Raw genomic sequence first — 19,361 nt, forward strand, 5'->3', positions numbered from 1 at the left:
ACTAAGATGAAATGCAAAATTCTAGTATCCTCTAGGAATTTAATACCATTTCAAAGAAATTCATGGATTAATCCAGGGGATCTTCCCAATCAAACCCAGGTTTCCTGCACTGCAGGCAGATTCTTTACCACCTGAGCTACCAGGGAAGCCTGCTTAGATATATGAGGGTGTATATATATATATATACACACACACACACAGTAGCTCCACTGGTAAAGACCCCACCTGCAATGCAGGAGACCCCAGTTCAATTCCTGGCTCAGGAGGTTCCCTTGGAGAAGGGATAGGCTACCCACTCCAGTATTCTTGGGCTTCCCTGGTGGCTCAAATGGTAAAGAATTCACCTGCAATGCAGGAAACCCCAGTTTGATCCCTGAGTTGGGAAGATCCCCTAGAGGACATGGCAACCCACTCCAGTATTCTTGCCTGGAGAATCCCCATGGCAGAGGAGCCTGGTGGGCTACAGTCCATAGGATCACAATGAGTTGGACACGACTGGCCAACTAAGCACAGCACAGTACCTGCGAGCATGTGCACACACACACACATCACAAACTGAAACAAGAGCTGAACACATTGAAGGTAACAGTCACCTGTGCTGATGAAGTGCTTTCCTGTCAATTTCCCAGGCTAACTCAGTAGCGAATTCCGGCTGGTCTGTATGGTCCACAGGATCAGTAGCTAACTGCTCTCCATCAAACTTTGCTTCTACTATAAGCATATGTTTTGGACGTTTGGGGAAATGGCGACCTAGAAAAAAAGACTGTACAGGTTAACTGGAAGTGTACAAAAATCAAATATGGTCCCTTGGCACATAAGTTTTAAAAACTGACATGTTAACAGTGGTTAACTTATCATGTATTCCATAAACTAACTCACTAGCACATATTCACATATATACTCAAATTCATGATTCATAAAAACATTAGTCAAATTGATAAATTAGTGCTTCTCTAACACTACTGTGCAATGAATCACCCACTGTCCTGTTAAAATGTAGATTCTGGTTCAACTGGTCTGGGATGGGCCCAGGATTCTGCATTTCTAACAAAATCCCAGGAGATGTCAACGGTGTTGTTCTTGGTTCACACTTTGAGCAGCTATGATCTCAAGAACATTCAGAACTGAAGTGTTAAAAATGTGATTATACCAATTTTAGATATCACTAAAATCACTGTGGACAGGGACTGCAGCCACAAAATTAAAAGATGCTTGTTCCCTGGAATAAACTGATGACAAACCTAGACAGCATATTAAAAAGCAGAAACGTCACTTTGCCAACAAGGTTCATATAGTCAAAGATATGGTTTTTCCAGTAGTCAAGTATGGATGTGAGAGTTAGACCATAAAGAAATCTGGGCACTGAAGAACTGATGCTTTCAAACTGTGGTGCTGGAGAAGCCTCTTGAGAGTCCCTTGGATAGCAATGAGATCAAAGCAGTCAATCCTAGAGGAAATCAATCCTAAATATTCATTACAAGGATTGATGCTGAAGCTGAAGCTCCAATACCTTCACCATCTGAAACGAAGAGGTGACTCTCTGATGCTGGGAAAGACTGAGGGCAGGAGGGGTAGGGGGCAACAGAGGACACGATGGTTGGATGGCATCACTGACTCAATGGACATGAGTTTGAGCAAATTCTGGGAGATAGTGAAGGACATGGAAGCTTGTTATGCTGCACTTCATGGGGTCACAAAGAGTCAGACAAGACAGAGCAACTGAACAACAACAAATACCAGTATTTATTATAGAACAGGTTATCTAGAGAGTTAAGAAATAATCAAATAAGCAAAAACAAATTTACCTGAATCTTAATTTTCCTTTTAACACAGTAACAGGATCAATGTGATCACATGGACCACAGCCTTGTCTAACTCAATGAAACCGTGAGCGCAAGCTGGGTAGGGCCACCCAAGACAAACAGGTCATGGTGGAGAGTTCTGACAAAGCATGGTCCACTGGAGAAGGGAATGGCAAACCACTTCAGTATTCTTGCCTTGAGAACCCCATGAACAGTATGAAAAGGCAAAAAGATAGGACGCAGCTCAGTAGTGCTAATATGTACAGAATCAAAAAAAACCAGAAAGAATGAAGAGACAGAGCAAAGCAAAAACAACACCAGTGTGGAGTGACTGGTGATGGAAGTAAAGTCTGATGCTATAAAGAGCAATATTGCATAGGAACCTGGAATGTTAGGTCCATCAATCAAGGCAGATTGGAGGTGGTCAAACAGGAGATGGCAAGAGTGAACATCCACATTTTAGGAATCAGAGAATTAAAATGGACTGGAATGGGTGAATTTAACTCAGATGACAATCACATCTATTACTGTGGGCAAGAATCCTTTAGAAGAAGTGGAGTAACCATTACTGTCAACAAAAGAGTCCAAAATGCAGTACCTGGATGCAATCTCGAAAATGACAGAATGACCTCTGTCCATTTCCAAAGCAAACCATTCAATATCACAGTAATCCAAGTCTATGCCCCGACCAGTAATGCTAAAGAAGCTGAAGTTGAACAGTTCTATGTAGACCTACAAGACCTTCTAGAATTAACACCAAAAAAACATGTCTTTTTTATTATAGGGGACTGGAATGCAAAAGTAGGAAGTCAAGAAATATCTGGAGTAACAGGCAAATTTGGCCTTGGAGTATAGAATGAAGCTGGGCAAAGGATAACCGAGTTTTGCCAAGAGAACACGCTGGTCATAGCAAACACCCTCTTCCAACAACACAAGAGAAGACTCTATACATGGACATCACCAGATGGTCAACACCGAAATCAGACTGATTATATTTTCTGCAGCCAAAAATGGAGAAGTTCCATACAGTCAGCAAAAACAAGACTGTGGCACAGACCATGAACTCCTTATTGCCAAATTCAGACTGAAATTGAAGAAAGTAGGGAAAACCACTAGACCATTCAGGTATGACCTAAATCAAATCCCTTACGATTATACAGTGGAAGGGAGAAATAGATTCAAGGTTTTAGATCTGATAGAGTGCCTGAAGAACGATGGATGGAGGCTCATGACATTATACAAGAGTCAGGGATCAAGACCATCCCCAAGGAAAAGAAATGCAAAAAGGCAAAATTGTTGTCTGAGGAAGCCTTACAAACAGCTGTGAAAAGAAGAGAAGCAAGAGGTAAAGGAGAAAAGGAAAGATATACCCATATGAATGCAGAGTTCCAAAGAATAACAAGGAGAAATAAGCAAGCTTTCCTCAGCGATCAGTGCAAAGAAATAGAGGAAAACAATAGAATGGGAAAGTCTAGAGATCTCTTCAAGAAAATTAGAGATGGTATGGACCTAACAGAAGCAGAAAATATTAAGAAGAGGTGGCAAGAATACACAGAACTATACAAAAAAGATCTTCAAGACCCAGATAATCACGATGGTGTGATCACTCACCTAGAGCCAGACATCCTGGAATGTGAAGTTAAGTGGGCCTTAGGAAGCATCACTACAAACAAAGCTAGTGGAGGTGATGGAATTCCAGTTGAGCTATTTCAAATCCTAAAAGATGAAGTTGTAAAAGTACTGCACTCAATATGCCAGCAAATTTGAAAAACTCAGCAGTGGCTACAGGACTGGAAAAGGTCACCTTTCATCCCAATCCCAAAGAAAGGCAATCCTAAAGAATGCTCAAACTACCACACAATTGCACTCATCGCATATGCTAGTAAAGTAATACTCAAAATTCTCAAGCCAGGCTTCAACAGTATGTGAACCATGAACTTCTAGATGTTCAAGCTGGTTTTAGAAAAGGCAGAAGAACCAGAGATCAAATTGCCAACATCCGATGGATCATCGAAAAAGCAAGAGAGTTTCAGAAACACATCTACTTCGGCTTTATTGACTATGCCAAAGCCTTTGATTGTGTGGACCACAAAAAAAAAGTAGAAAATTCTGAAAGAGATGGGAATACCAGACCACCTAACCTGCCTCCTGAGAAATCTGTATGCAGGTCACGAAGCAATAGTTAGAACGAGACATGGAACAATCGACTGGTTCCAAATATGAAAAGGAGTACCTCAAGGCTGTATATTGTCACAATGCTTATTTAACTTATAAGCAGAGTACATCAAGAAAAATGCTGGGCTGGATGAAGTACAAGGTGGAATCAAGATTGTCAGGAGAAATATCAATAACCTCAGATATGCAGATGACACCACCCTTATGGCAGAAAAGTGAAGAAGAACTAAAGAGCCTCTTGATGAAAGTGAAAGAGGAAAGTGAAAAAGTTGGCTTAAAACTCAACATTCAGAAAACTAAGATCATGGCATCCGGTCACAAAACTTGATGGCAAATAGATGGGGAAACAGTGGAAACGATGACAGATTTTATTTTGGGGGGCTCCAAAATCACTGCAGATGGTGATTGCAGCCATGAAATTAAAAGACGCTTACTTCTTGGAAGGAAAGTTATGACCAACCTAGACAGCATATTAAAAAGCAGAGACATTACCTTGCCAACAAAGTTCCGTCTAGTCAAAGCTGTGGTTTTTCCAGTAGTCATGTATGGATATGAGAGTTGGACTATAAAGAAAGCTAAGCGCCGAAGAATTGATGCTTTCGAACTGTGGTGCTGGAGAAGACTCTTTGAGAGTCTCTTGGGCTGCAAGGAGATCCAACCAGTCCATCCTAAAGGAAATCAGTCCTGAATATTCATTGGAAGGACTGATGTTGAAGCTAAAACTCCAATATTTTGGCCATGTGATGTGAAGAACTGACTCATTTGAAAAGACCCTGATGCTAGGAAAGATTGAAGGGAGAAGGGGACGACAGAGGATGAGATGGTTGGATGGCATCCGTCCATGACTTAATGGACATGAGTTTGAGTCAACTGTGGGAGTTGGCAGTGGACAGGGAGAGCTGGCGTGCTGCAGTCCACGGGGTCTCAAAGAGTCGGACAGGACTGAGCAACTGAACTGAACTAACACAGTAAAGGATACTTTACAAATTAGCCAAAGGAAAATAAACACATTCATTCATTCATGTTATTTTCAATGACAACGCTATACACTATCAAGAAATATTAAAATATTCTCTCTATGCATTACTGTTCATTTGTGCTGCCTGACTTCATTCCTTCAGGTTGCTGAAGACATATTCAGAGTTAGGTTAATACCAGAAAATGGGATGCAAAAGGAAGAAAACAGAGTATGTGTTCTTGAAGAGTTGAGGGTCTAGTGGAAACAGACTTAACACAGTGGAAAAAAAAAAAAAAACACTAAGAAAGAAATAAGCACTAAGCATCTTAAAGCCAATATGTCTGCAGGTCTGTTGAGGGGGTTTCCATGAGGGGAGTTTAACCACTGTTAAATAAGCACATCCCTCCTGCTGCTTACTCTGGTTCAAGCTGCTTAAAAGGAATTAAGCTGGTCATAAAGACCTTGATTGCAAACCTGTCAGTGTCAACCTAAAGTGCTCATCTGAAACTCCCTATGAAGAGTCTTGCCACACTGGGCATGGCTCTCCCAGTTAGAACTCAGGGGCCTCTCACAGGACATCGCCGTGGGCTGCTCTAATCGATCACTGTTTCACAAATGAATTTCATGAATTTCCCTATAATTTCAGACTATCCTAACTACAACTTCCAATTAGCCTGAAAACAGAGGATAAGTAAGGGAACAACAGGCGCCTGCCTCGTCGCAAAGACAAAGACGACCTTGAAAACAGAAACCCTTACCATTCTCATCCATGGAATCTAGTACTTAGGCCAAGGTTTGCTCATGGTAGCGGCCCAGTGATCTTCTTTTGAATAAAAAGCACTTCTAGAAGCATAGCCAAGAAACTACAAGCAGTTCAAATAGCTGAAGGACCGGGAACATATGAATACACACAGCAGGAGAGAGAAGGCTGAAAAGGGAGGTCACAAGTCTACCCTAAAGGGCCATGTATGCCACCCTAAGCAGGACCTTATCCCTCAGCACATCAAAAGACTTTAAGAAAATTCGAGTGGCATTTCAGAAGTTACCCCTGACAGTAAGGTGCACAGTGTTTCCTGAAAACATTTATGAAACAGATTACTGAGAAGATCGCTACAGAAGATTACGGGGATAATGACAGCCCCACAGCAAGGCACCCACAATGGAAACTTGTCCATTTAAAAGTTTACATTTTTAAAAATGTTATATAAAGCACCTACTATTATTTTTAAAATAAAATCAACACTTGGTGACCATTTGGATGCTGGGGATGGAGAGGGAACCCAGGAAGACAATGCCTCCCAGGGTCTTGGCTTGAAGCAACAGCGTGGTTACAATGAATGGAAATACAAACACAAAAGGAGGAACAGCTTGGCGGTCTGCATATGTTTATAGCAACACCTAACTGACCTTCCCAATTCCAGGTTCTCTGGAAACCACCATACTCAATCCCACAGTGGTCTCAGTTGTCTAATCGCCTGGAATGACTCTTCTATCCTTGATTACCTACCAACCAAGGCACTTCGGCCATCAACCTCATCCACCTCCCAAACCTGTGTTTACAGACTGTATCATTTATTTTTACTTTATTTACATTACATCCCAACATAATATATTCCCACACATTAATTTGACCTCCCTAAGGAGATAGAATCCTACAGCCTTGAAGGGAAAGAGAGTGCCTTACATTTCTGTTACCTCATAGCATGGGCCACAGTCCAAAAGCTTTTTGTTCACCAAATTACAAGGAGATTTTAGTCCTCTGTCTTTAAACAGTCAGTAACCTAACAGTTAAATCTTCCCCGACACTACAGATTCCGGCCCATCTTCTCCTCCAAATGTTTTCTTTCCTCTCACCTCCCAAAGAGTGCCAGGCCTCCATGAGATATCTCCCCTGAAGGCCAGGGGTCCCCAACCATTCCTCTCACCATTCAAGATGACTCCTCCTTGTCATATTCAAAACCTAACTTCAATATACCCATCAACTCCTATATCCTCCACTTTCCTGTTCTCCAACCACACTGAATTCAAGCAAAGAACATGTCTGGCTTTACGATCCCTTAAACACCACTGGCTCTTCTCTTTGCCTGGAATGCCTTTCCTTCCTTTTTTCTCCCCTGACAAACTTTTAATCATTCTTTAGGACCAAAAAAAAAAAAGTCATCTCCTTTGGGAAAACGTTCCCAGCGTCCCCAGACAGAGGCGGCCATTCCTTCTTCCACACCTTGATACGCTTTATTGTTCTCCAGGCTACACCGGTAGCTTTTGGAACCAGGTCTGTTGTGTTTTTATTCCCAGCACAGTGCCTGACACTCAGGGAGTTTCCAAACAAACCCAACTTCTGGGCATGTGTAATAGACCCCCTTGACAACTCTAGTCCTCTAAGCACCCAGTAGGGACCTGTAAACTGAACGGCCCCGCACAAAGACATCTGAAAATGCAAGAACACATAAACACTTCTGAAAAATGCAAGAAATGTGTATCTGAGTCAAAGCAAAGTTCTCAACACTGATACCAGGAGGTCGCTGAACAGAACGTGCTTTCCAGGTACTCTTTCAGCTCATATGATAAGCAGCATCGATATGCTGCTTCTGATAGAAACTTTCTCCAACATTCTCTGGGTCTACGGCTAATCACGCTAAATATCACCTACCCTTAACAGCTCTCATACTCCCACTCCCTTGGGGGACTTTTAAATCAACTGCCCAACAGACCTTACGGCATACAACTTCAAACAAGTCTCTGGGGACCGCACCAGCGACGATGACAGGTTCTTCAGGTTAACAAAGCCTCGGTCCCACACTACTCCGTTAACATTTAGAAAGCAGCAGCTGCAAACGCCAAGTCCCCGGTCGCTCACCTTCCAGGATGGAAACGACGATGAGCAGTTGGTCGGACTTGGAGACCATGGTCGCGGTCGGCGGCCGGTAGGCGGGGGTCTGCTGGGAGGAAGAGGGGCCCGGGTGAGCGGCGGGCAGCCCGCTACCCCTGGCCAAATTCCCGGTGAGGCTCCCGCCGCCCGCCCACAGCCCCGGACACCCGAATCCCGCTCGGCGGTCAGCCTGCAGCGCGCCCGGCTCCCCGGCCCGAGGCTGCCAGTCCACCCGCAACCCGGTCCCGACTCAAGGCAAAAGCCACCGGCCTCCCGGCGCGGCCTGTCTGCAGGGAGACACGAGCCCGCCGCCAGAGGACCTTTTGCCGCCGGCGTAAAAGCTTTTCACACACCCGGGCCGCTACCGCCACTGCCGCCGCCCCAGTTCCCCGCTTCCGCCTAGCAACCAGGCCCGCAGGCCCAGAGCCCCGGGAATGCTGGAGGACAAAGGGTGATAGAGATCAGGGCAGTCGAGGATAGAACGTCCCTCAGCCCGCCTCACCTCCTACCCTTTTACGCTACGTTCCAGAGCCCTGAAAAAAAAGACTAGCCGTTACCTCACAGCGCCCCCTGCTAGCAGGACCGGGGAAAGCGGGCGACTTGGTGGAGATCAACTGCGCAGGCGCACTACTGCTGTAAACCCTTCCCAAACTTCCCCAGTATGGAAAGTGAATGTAACGTAGTCTCTGCTTTTCGTCGTAAACAAAACCTGGGAAATACATCAATATAGATTTTGAAAACCAAAAAAGCTAGCTCTGTTTAGGCCACCAATGTCAACACTGCTTAAAAGTTAAATCCTGGAAAAATAATGATTTAAGTCTGAACTCTAAAATCAACTAAAATTGTCCTGGCAGCAGCTCAGGTTTCATGCTTTGTAAACTAAAGTAGCGTCATTACGGTAACTGCTGTAACTGCTGGCAGTGACGTAAGCTAGCTGAGAATTTCCTGTACAGTAAAAACTACCCTAAAACAAAAACATTGTCACGTGGGCAGGAAAATTAAAGGTATAGGTTCTTCTACCCCCTAACGACAAAGTAATTAGCGAAATCAAGACCAGAAATTAAAAAGCATCTAAAAGCTTCATTTTAGATGACATTTCCCCCTTTCCATGCCTTCTCCCCCACACACTTCAGGCTTTATTTTACGAAAGATTAGAAGTCTTGTCGGACACGACTGAAGTGACTTAGCAGCAGAAGCAGCAGAAGTCTTTTGGAAAGCACCAAGTTTGAAACTGGTTCTTGGGCGGGATCGGTGGGAGGAGGAGGAAGAGAGAACAATTTCTTCTCCTTCACTCCACCCTACCACCCCATCTCCGCTTTGTGCCCCAAAGAAAAGGAGGATGTGGAGACCGGACTAGACTACTTCTAAAACATTTTCAGGCCCCTTTAGAGGCCTCCCTGAAATAAGGCATTATGCAAAATAAAACCAAAGTAATGATCTACTTTGGGTTCAATACATTCTTCTGCAGAAAATGTCAGACTCAAAAGTGGATCGAATAATATAAGAACCCCCAGGTACCCAGAACGCAGTTTGGGAAATTATCAGCTGAAGACCAGTCATCTTCATCCGTTGCAGAGGAACAGGTATTTGAAGGAAATGCCTGATAACTCAGTTGGTAAAGAATCCACCTGCAATGCAGAAGACCCCAGTTCTATTCCTGGGTCGGGAAGATCCCCTGGAGAAGGAATAGGCTACCCACTTTAGTGTTCTTGGGCTTACCCTGTGGCTCAGCTGATAAAGAATCTACCTGCAATGTGAGAGACTGGGGTTTGATCCCTGGGTTAGGAAGATCCCCTGGAGAAGGGAAAGGGTAGACCCTGCAGTATTCTGGCCTGGAGAATTTCATGAACTGTATAGTCCACCAGGGAGCACAGAGTCAGAGGGGACTTTCACTTTCCTAATGTCGTATCAATTCATCTTTTTCGATAAGTACCTCTAAAAGATAAAGGGTTTTTTTAATATCTTAAATATTAGATTTCATTAGAAGGACTGATGCTGAAGCTCCAATACTTTGGCCACCTGATGCAAAGAGAGGACTCACTGGAAAAAGACCCTGATGATGGGAAAGATTGAGGGCAGGAGAAGAAGGGGACTACCAATGACAAGATGGTTGAATGCCATCAATGACTCAATGAACATGAGTTTGAGCAAGCTCTGGGAGATGGTGAAGGACAGAGAAGCCTGGTATACTGCAGTCCATGGGGTTGCAAAGAGTCAGACATGACTGAGCAACTCAGCAACAAAATATTAGGTACTTAACCACAATTGTACTGTTACACCTTAAATTTAACAATAATTCACTAACACAATTAAATATACACTGTTCAAATTCCCTGGTTGTCTAATAATTTTTTTCAGCTGGTCTGTTCAAATTAGGACCCAAAACACACTGTATTTGGTTCATTTGTCTGTTCAAATTAGGACCCAAAATACAATGTATTTGGTTCATCTGTCTCTTGCCTTTTTTAATCTATAGGTACTCACTTCCACTTTATTTTTCCTGGAAACTCTTTGTTGAAGAAACTGGTCACATAATTTTACAGATTTTACCACAATCTAAATTTTTTTGATACAATACCAGTGTTGTTATTTAACATATCCTCTGTTGGGCAGTCTAACAAATATGTCCACATTGACAATACTCAAAGAATACTAGCAAAACAGATCAACAACAACAAGCAAAATACAAGATTATCAGAGTGTAAAACACTATTCAGCATTAAACTTTCGGAAAAGGGACGTCAAAGCACTGAAACTAAGGATCTCCAATGGAAAGAATACCCAGGAGATGAGAGTTTGGGTACCTGCCTCTGCCATTTGCATGCTGGTGACCTTGAACAAGTCATTTTAGTGCTTTCAGCCTCTGTTTCCGCTCTATAATGGTAACACAAATGATTCCTTAGTTCAAGACTTAAATGTAGTAAACGCCATTTAGTTATTACCTTTTTATATGAACAATCTCAGACATTACCTAATAGCTATGAAAGAATCAGGAACTGCCATCAACATACCTCATTGTTTTGCTTTAGTATATCTACCAGGGCCGAAAATCTGGACTGTAAACCACCACTGAATGCCAAAGAATAATCTCAGGTCAGAAAAAAAAAAAAATCTGACAAATCATTAAAATTAACTAAGAAACTTTTTCACATAGTAAAATTTTCACATAGTTCTCTTTCTCTAAATTTTTACCCCACATGACACTATTACTTCTAAAATCATCTCATCATAGCTACTGAAAAGTCATCAACTTAGTTGGCATGGTTTTTTTGTTTTTTATAACTATAAAACTAATGACATAAAATTTCCCATTTGTCCCACCTAGAAATGGACTTATAATTCTATCAGCATCTAGAGCCTCCTCCTTATCTGTTATTCTACAATCTAATTTCCTCTCATATGAGATATTTAGCAGTAATAACTTCAGTTCTTGCATAAATCATATTCCAACTTAAATTCATGAGAAAAAAATTTGTTAAAGTTTATAAAGTGTCAATTACTGTTTCAAAATACATCAGTTCAGTTCAGTCGCTCAGTTGTGTCTGACTGTTTGCGACCCCATGAATCGAAGCATGCCAGGCCTCCCTGTCCATCACCAACTCCCGGAGTTCACTCAGACTCACGTCCACCAAGTCAGGGATGCCATCCAGCCATCTCATCCTCTGTCGTCCCCTTCTCCTCCTGCCCCAATCCCTCCCAGCATCAGAGTCTTTTCCAAAATACATCAGTATATGCTAATAAAATGTAAAATTTGTGTCCATTACATAATGTGAGATTCATTACACTCTAAACATGCAAATTCAAACTAACCGGTATGATTAAATACTTGATTCTGAAATCATGTTTGTCAACCTAAAAGTTTATGTTAGGTAGCTTTCTATTTCTAGGGATTTCCCAGAACCAAACAGAGCATTTTGACTCATTTCAAGCCTTTCGATTTCTGTAGCTATTTTACATTTTGGCAAACCACTTTCCTGGTAGTGTATCTCTATATATTTTTTTATCTTTTCAACACTTTTCTGGCCACCACAGGAGGCATCATGAGTTGTGTCCCCCTTCGTCAGCCCCTTGCCTCTTCTGGTCCCCTCCCCACACACACATGCCCACTTGGTAAAATTTAAAGCAAGCTCCAAGAACTAATAAAATTAACATATCTATTGGTAACTGCTATCAGCAAAAGCATGGTGCCACTCTGATCTTGAAGTGGTGCTTAGAAATAAATAGCCTCCTTCTAGAAGAGGAAACGAGAGTAGACTTAGTAACTAGTACTCAGTGTCAAGATGACTTCCAATCTGACCTCATTAAACTTGGCAACTAATTTCCGTGACTTTAATCCCTTAAAGAAAGACCACTAATGTCTATAGGAGGGGAGACAATATAGCCCCACAGTAAAGAGACATACGAGGCTTCATTCCAAGTTTCTCAACCTAGCAGCTTTGTGGCTTAGCCAAATCACTTTGCCCTGAAACTCGGTTTTCCCATCAGTAAACCAGGGTTAAGTAGTCCTCAGCTCACATGATTTTTGTGAGGATTAAATGGTATTGCCTCTTTTAAGGGCCTAGGATGTGATGCAATCTCTGAATATGATAGCCATTTTTATTACGAATATGGAAAGTGAAAGTGAAGTCGCTCAGTCGTGTCCGACTCTTTGTGACCCCCTGGACTGTAGCCCTCCAGGCTCCTCCGTCCATGGGATTCTGAAGGATAATTTATTCTGCTATTATTTTGTAGTTTGTTCCTCTTCCGGTTTTTTAAAGATAACCAGATCTTCTATACTTATGCCTATATTTATGTTCTACCCCTTCTGCTTGGCTTTTGTGAAAAATCACAGCAGAACATTCCAAAGTCAGATACTCCTGAGGTCAGGCAGGTGCTGTTAACTAGTGCAATGGGCTGGGCTTGGCCTGATCAGAAGAAAGGAGAGCACTTCTCTTCCCCTGCTGGTTATTGTCATGCAATAAAAGCCAGATTTTCCAAATTTCCATAAGCAGCTAACATTTATGTGAACTCAGTGGTAAAGAATCTGCCTGCCAATGCAAGACATGTGAGTTCAATCCCTGGGTTGGGAAGATTCACTGAAGGAGGAAATGGAACCCACTCCAGCCTTCTTGCCTGGGAAATTCCATGGACAGAAGAGCCTGGTGGGATATAGTCCATGGGGTCTTAAGAGAGTCGGACACGAACTGAGCACACGCAACACCCACCCTCCCACCCCCACACTTACTCCCTCTCCCTGTTCTAAACTCATTAAAGTGGTTATCATAGCTGTCCCTGGAGGGCAGAGGAAACAACGTAGTAAGGGAAGGAGAAAAGATTGCCTTCAACTGGGAAGAAGAAGATGAAGGGGAGTGTGGAAGGGACCCACATTCCATTTCATGACAGAATCTTCAGGAGGGGACTGAGAACTTCAGCTCAGTTCAGTCGCTCAGTTGTGTCTGACTCTTTGCGACCCCATGAATCGCAGCACCCCTCCCTGTCGATCACCAACTCCCAGAGTTCACTCAGACTCAGGTCCATCGAATCAGTGATGCCATCCAGCCATCTCATCCTCGGTTGTCCCCTTCTCCTCCTGCCCCCAGTCCCTCCCAGCATCTGAGTATTTTCCAATCAGTCAACTCTTCACATGAGGTGGCCAAAGTACTGGAGTATCAGCTTTAGCATCAGTCCTTCCAAAGAAATCCCAGGGCTGATCTCCTCTAGAATGGACTGGTTGGATCTCCTTGCAGTCCAAGGGACTTTCAAGGTCTTCTCCAACACCACAGTTCAAAAGCATCAATTCTTCGGCACTCAGCTTTCTTCACAGTCCAACTCTCGCATCCATACATGACTACTGGAAAAACCATAGCCTTGCCTAGACAGACCTTTGTTGACAAAGTAACATCTCTGCTTTTCAATATGCTGTCTAGGTTGGTCATAACTTTTCTTCCAAGGAGTAAGCATCTTTTAATTTCATGGCTGCAGTCACCATCTGCAGTGATTTTGGAGCCCCCCAAAATAAAGTCTGACACTGTTTCCACTGTTTCCCCATCTATTTGCCATGAAGTGATGGGACCAGATGCCATGATCTTCATTTTCTGAATGTTGAGCTTTAGGCCAACTTTTTCACTCTCCACTTTCAGTTTCATCAAGAGGCTTTTGAGTTCCTCTTCACTTTCTGCCACAAGGGTGGTGTCATCTGCATGTGTGAGGTGATTGGTATTTCTCCCAGCAATCTTGATTCCAGCTTGTGCTTCCTCCAGCCCAGCGTTTCTCATGATGTACTCTGCATAAACGTTAAATAAGCAGGGTGACAATATACAGCCTTGACGTACTCCTTTTCCTATTTGGAACCAGTCTGTTGTTCCATGGCCAGTTCTAACTGTTGCTTCCTGACCTGCATATAGGTTTCTCAAGAGGCAGGTCAGGTGATCTGATATTCCCATCTCTTTCAGAATTTTCCACAGTTTGTTGTGATCCACACAGTCAAAGGCTTTGGCATAATCAATAAAGCAGAAACAGATGTTTTTCTGGAACTCTCTTGCTTTTTCCATGATCCAGCGGATGTTGGCAATTTGATCTCTGGTTCCTCTGCCTTTTCTAAAATGAGACTGAACAACTGGAAGTTCATGATTCATGTATTGCTGAAGCCTGGCTTGGAGAATTTTGAGCATTACTTTACTAGTGTGTGAGATCAGTGCAATTGTGCGGTAGTTTGAGCATTGTTTGGCATTGCCTTTCTTTGGGATTGGAATGAAAACTGACCTTTTCCAGTCCTGTGACCACTGCTGAATTTTCCAAATTTGCTGGCATATTGAGTGCAGCACTTTCACAGCATCATCTTTCAGGATTTGAAATACCTCTACTGGAATTCCATCACCTCCACTAGCTTTGTTCATAGTGATGCTTTCTAAGGCCACTTGACTTCACATTCCAGGATGTCTGGCGCTAGGTGAGTGATCACACCATCGCGATTATCTTGGTCGTGAAGAACTTTTTTGTATAGTTCTTCTGTGTATTCTTGCTACCTCTTCTTAATATCTTCTGCTTCTCTTACGTCCATACCATTTCTGTCCTGTATCGAGCCCATCTTTGCATGAAATGTTCCCTTGGTGTCTCTCATTTTCTTGAAGAGATCTCTAGTCTTTCCCATTCTGTTCTTTTCCTCTATTTCCTTGCATTGATCACTGAGGAAGGCTTTCTTCTCTCTCCTTGCTATTCTTTGGAACTCTGCATTCAGATGCTTGTATCTTTCCTTTTCTCCTTTGCTTTTCGCTTCTTTTCTTTTCACAGCTATTTGTAAGTCCTCCTCAGACAGCCATTTTGCTTTTTGATCCCTGTCTCCTGTACAATGTCACGAACCTCTGTCCATAATTCATCAGGCACTCTATCAGATCTAGTCTCTTAAATCTATTTCTCACTTCCACTGGATAATCATAAGGGATTTGATTTAGGTCAAACCTTAATTGTCTAGTGGTTTTCCCTACTTTCTTCAATTTGAGTCTGAATTTAGTAATAAGGAGTTCATGATCTGAGCCACAGTCAGCTCCTGGTCTTGTTTTTGTTGACTGTATAGAGCTTCTCCATCTTTGGCTGCAAAGAATATAATCAATCTGATTTCAGTGTTGACCATCTGGTGATGTCTGGTGATGTAGAGCCTTCTCTTGTGTTGTTGGAAGAAGTTGTTTGCTATGACCAGTGCATTTTCTTGGCAAAATTCTATTAGTCTTTGCCCTGCTTCATTCCGCATTCCAAGGCCAAATTTGCCTGTTACTCCAGGTGTTTCTTGACTTCCTACTTTTGCATTCCAGTCCCCTAGAATGAAAAGGACATCTTTTTTGGGTGTTAGTTCTAAAAGGTCTTGTAGGTCTTCATAAAACCGTTCAACTCAGCTTCTTCAGCGTTACTGGTTGGGGCATAGACTTGGATAACTATGATATTGAATGGTTTGCCTTGGAAACGAACAGAGATCATTCTGTTGTTTTTGAGATTGCATCCAAGTATGGCATTTTGGACTCTTCTGTTGACCACGATGGCTACTCCATTTCTTCTAAGGGATTCCTGCCTGCAGTAGTAGATATAATGGTCATCTGAGTTAAATTCACCCATTCCAGTCCATTTTAGTTCGCTGATTCCTAGAATGTCGATGTTCACCCTTGCCATCTCTTGTTTGACCACTTCCAATTTGCCTTGATTCATGGACCTGACATTCCAGGTTCCTATGCAGTATTGCTCTTTACAGCATCTGATCTTGATTCTATCACCAGTCACATCCACAGCTGGGTATTGTTTTTGCTTTGGCTCCATTCCTTCATTCTTTGTGGAGTTATTTCTCCCTGATCTACAGAAGCATACTAGGCACCTACCGACCTGGGGAGTTCCCCTTTCAGTATCCTATCATTTTACCTTTTCATACTGTTCATGGGGTTCTCAAGGCAAGAATACTGAAGTGGTTTGCCATTCCCTTCTCCAGTGGACCACATTGTCATACCTCTCCACCATGACCCGACCGTCTTGGGTTGCTCCGCAGGCATGGCTTGGTTTCATTGAGTTAGACAAGGCTGTGGTCCTAGTGTGATTAGATTGACTAGTTTTCTGTGATTATGGTTTCAATGTGTCTGCCCTCTTGCAACACCTACCGTCTTACTTGGGTTTCTCTTACCTTGGACATGGGGTATCTCTTCACGACTGCTCCAGCAAAGCGCAGCCGCTGCTCCTTACCTTGGACGAGGGTTATCTCCTTACTGCCACCCCTCCTGACTTTGAACGTGAAATAGCTCCTCTAGGGCCCTCCGGCACCTGCGCAGCCACCGCTCCTTGGACGTGGGGTCGCTCCTCCCGGCTGCCCCTGACCTCGGATGCAGGATAACTCCTTTCGGCTGCCGTCCCTGACCTCAGACGTGGGGTAGCTCCTCTCAGCTGCCACCCCTCGGGCGTGGGGTCCTCCCGACTTCTGCCCCTGACCTCAGGGTCAATTTATAGCCCTCAATGTATCGCACTTGCCACCAGTTCTCATGCCCCTAATTTGACACTGAATCATCAAACTCACTAGAATTCAAGGAACCGTGGAGCCTGGGCTGATAGACAGCTGAACAGAGACCAGCAAGGGCAAAAACTTCCAAGGCCAGTCTTTGCTCAGTGTTAGCACCCTAGAACCTTTGCACAACACTCTGTGAGGGGAGCTACAATGATAACTGAGACTGAATTTCTGCCTGTTGGAAGGAACTTCGAACTGAAGTTAAGAGTCTAAAGAAAAGCAATATTTCTGGCATGCGTACGTGCTTCCTAAGTTGCTCCAGTCATGTCCAGTTCTATGACCCCATGGACCATAGCCCGCCAGGTTCCTTTGTCCAGGGGATTCTCCAGGCAAGAATACTAGAGTGGGTTACCATGCCCTCCTCCAGGGGATCTTTCCAACCCCAGGGATGGAACCCTCATCTCTTGCATCTCCTGCATTGGCAGGTGGGTTCTTAGCCACTAGCCCCAGCTGGGAACATATCTGGCACTCCCTCCTATGTGGAATAAGTTTCATGGGGTTACTTTAGGCTGCGGTGAGCTTTGAGCCGCTGAGTCATGGTAAGTTGTCACAGCGGCTCTCTGTGGGGCAAAGTGTAAAGGGTGGGAACCTTCCCCCTACTCCAGAGAGACCAGAAGATTTGGAGACACTTCTGGAGCTCTGGGGAAGGGCTGCAGGCCAACAAAAATGCCGCTGTCTTGCTTTGGAAAGACTACGCTATCTGTAGAGTGCCCACGTCCTAGGGGCAGCTGACTTTAAGGGGTCCCTTTTAACACCATAGAACAGATGGTAGACGCTGGGATGAAAGAGCTGCCACGGGAACACTGTGACATCGAGAAACAGTACGTGACATTTTGGGACTTTGCTTCACCTATTATGTAATGTCTGATGTGTGTTGATATTTCTTTCCTTCTAAAAAGCTCCCTTTTGAAACACTGAAGCCAATACTGGAGGAGGAGCTTGTGCCAGCCTACTCAGCTGTCTGGTGGCAAAATTCCCCAGGCTTCTGGGTGATTGGCCCATAGAAGTCTGACTCCACTAAATAGTAACACAGAGTCTTCTGTGCTACAAGAAATTCCTGGCACAAGAGTTCTATTTTTTGCTACTATTACAAGTATACCTGAAGGGAATAAAACCATTCTCTACCTCACTGTGTTATAGTGAACCAACAACAAATTACATACCAATAATTACAGCCCCCCACCCTTGAATTAAGACAAAGTTTCTAAACACATGGCCTGGATTCAAAGAAAACAGAAGCCTCCTTCTCACATGCATCCCTAAGCCAGAACACAGCAGCTTCCCCAGCCAGCAGCTAGCAAACTTTGTCATACCACAAACGGTACAACAAAACCGTTATCCCATGTGATTCCGCATAAATCACAGTACTGTCCCTCCTGAATGTTTGCGTGTGTTCCTGCTGCCAATGTAATACTTTGTGTGTGCATAAATGAGCACTTTTCCCAAGCAGTAATGAGCATAGCAAGGTAACAGGATGTTGCATGGGGATTTCACTTGTTGCCATGGAGTTGACACCCGTGAACCAAAGGATGGCAAAGAGGTGTCATCTGTCCATCTTTCTGAAGAGCACCCTGGACAACTCAGGTCCACACCCCTCTCTTAGGTTTTGTAAGAGGTGACTACAACAGCTTTGCTACCCACTACCATCAGTCCAGCTCCCAGCTAACACTATATTCAAGATGGTGGGCTGAGGAGGAATGAGTGATAAGCCTGACTTCCTTCCCATTGCAGAGAGTGGAAATAGCCACACACACGCACACCCCTGCCCGCCTCATCCCAAGACAAGTAAAAGGTGGCGAGTCCAAAGGAACTTCTCAGAGACATGGACAGACTTGCTGGTCAAAGCTCATTGTGGATACTTGAGTTGGAAGGACAGAGAGACTCTGTGTGTATATATGAGAGAGATGGAGAAATGGGAGAGATTCAGATTCAGATTTTGTTGCGGCAACAATGTAGAGGGAGATTCCCATGGTTGAGATGAATATGGTGGTAGGTCACTTTGATGGAGATATTTGGTGTCCACGAAGAGAGGCCATAAAGTGAAGAGGCTGCAACCACCAGAGGCTGTGGGGTCTAGAATCTGAGGTGGGAACAGATCTGGTTTCAGAAGCATTTGAGCAGGAGTCAAAAGTGACCAAGTCAGGCTGAGCTCCCAGAAGAGAATATAGTGCACTGGAAAGCCCCCCACATCACTCCCACCAACATCGCCCCTGGAAAACTCACATACATATCCCGGGAAAGACTCAGCATTTAGCTGGCAGCTACTCAGAGGGCCTCAGAGATAGATGGATGTTGAACTGAGAAAGAACGACAGGCAAGGGAAGACTGACATCTGATACTTGCAGTCTTTCTCCATCTTTGATCCCAATTCTTTGGAGGAGAAGGGGTCCCAAAAGAAAGAGAGGTGAGGGTGTAGGGCAGCTGATCCCATTCCTTTCCCAGTCTAAAGTACTTAAATGCAAGCTTCAGTGGAATGGGGAAGTTGGGAGCCAATGAGATTTCAAACATATGTATAAGGTGAAGTTTTAAACTGGAATAAGTTGA

General features: G+C 43.7%; 1 protein-coding gene across 3 annotated transcripts in view; it reads right to left on the reverse strand.

The window, feature by feature from the left end:
- Positions 1-8,263, reverse strand: part of CEP120 (centrosomal protein 120) — an 86,087-nt gene extending 77,824 nt beyond the window's left edge. Inside the window, exons 1-3 of one of the 3 annotated variants that reach the window (XM_018050684.1) lie at positions 8,158-8,263; positions 7,793-7,874; positions 594-750 (exon numbers count right to left, since the gene is read on the reverse strand). In XM_018050684.1, the coding sequence (XP_017906173.1) occupies positions 594-750; positions 7,793-7,841 (206 nt within the window). In that variant the 5' untranslated portion in view covers positions 7,842-7,874; positions 8,158-8,263. Of the gene's footprint in view, positions 1-593; positions 751-7,792; positions 7,875-8,124 lie in introns of all 3 variants that reach the window. The other 2 variants (XM_018050682.1, XM_018050683.1) reach the window with 2 other exon arrangements.

This window comes from Capra hircus, chromosome 7, assembly GCF_001704415.2.
Source record: "Capra hircus breed San Clemente chromosome 7, ASM170441v1, whole genome shotgun sequence".
Lineage (NCBI taxonomy): Eukaryota > Metazoa > Chordata > Mammalia > Artiodactyla > Bovidae > Capra > Capra hircus.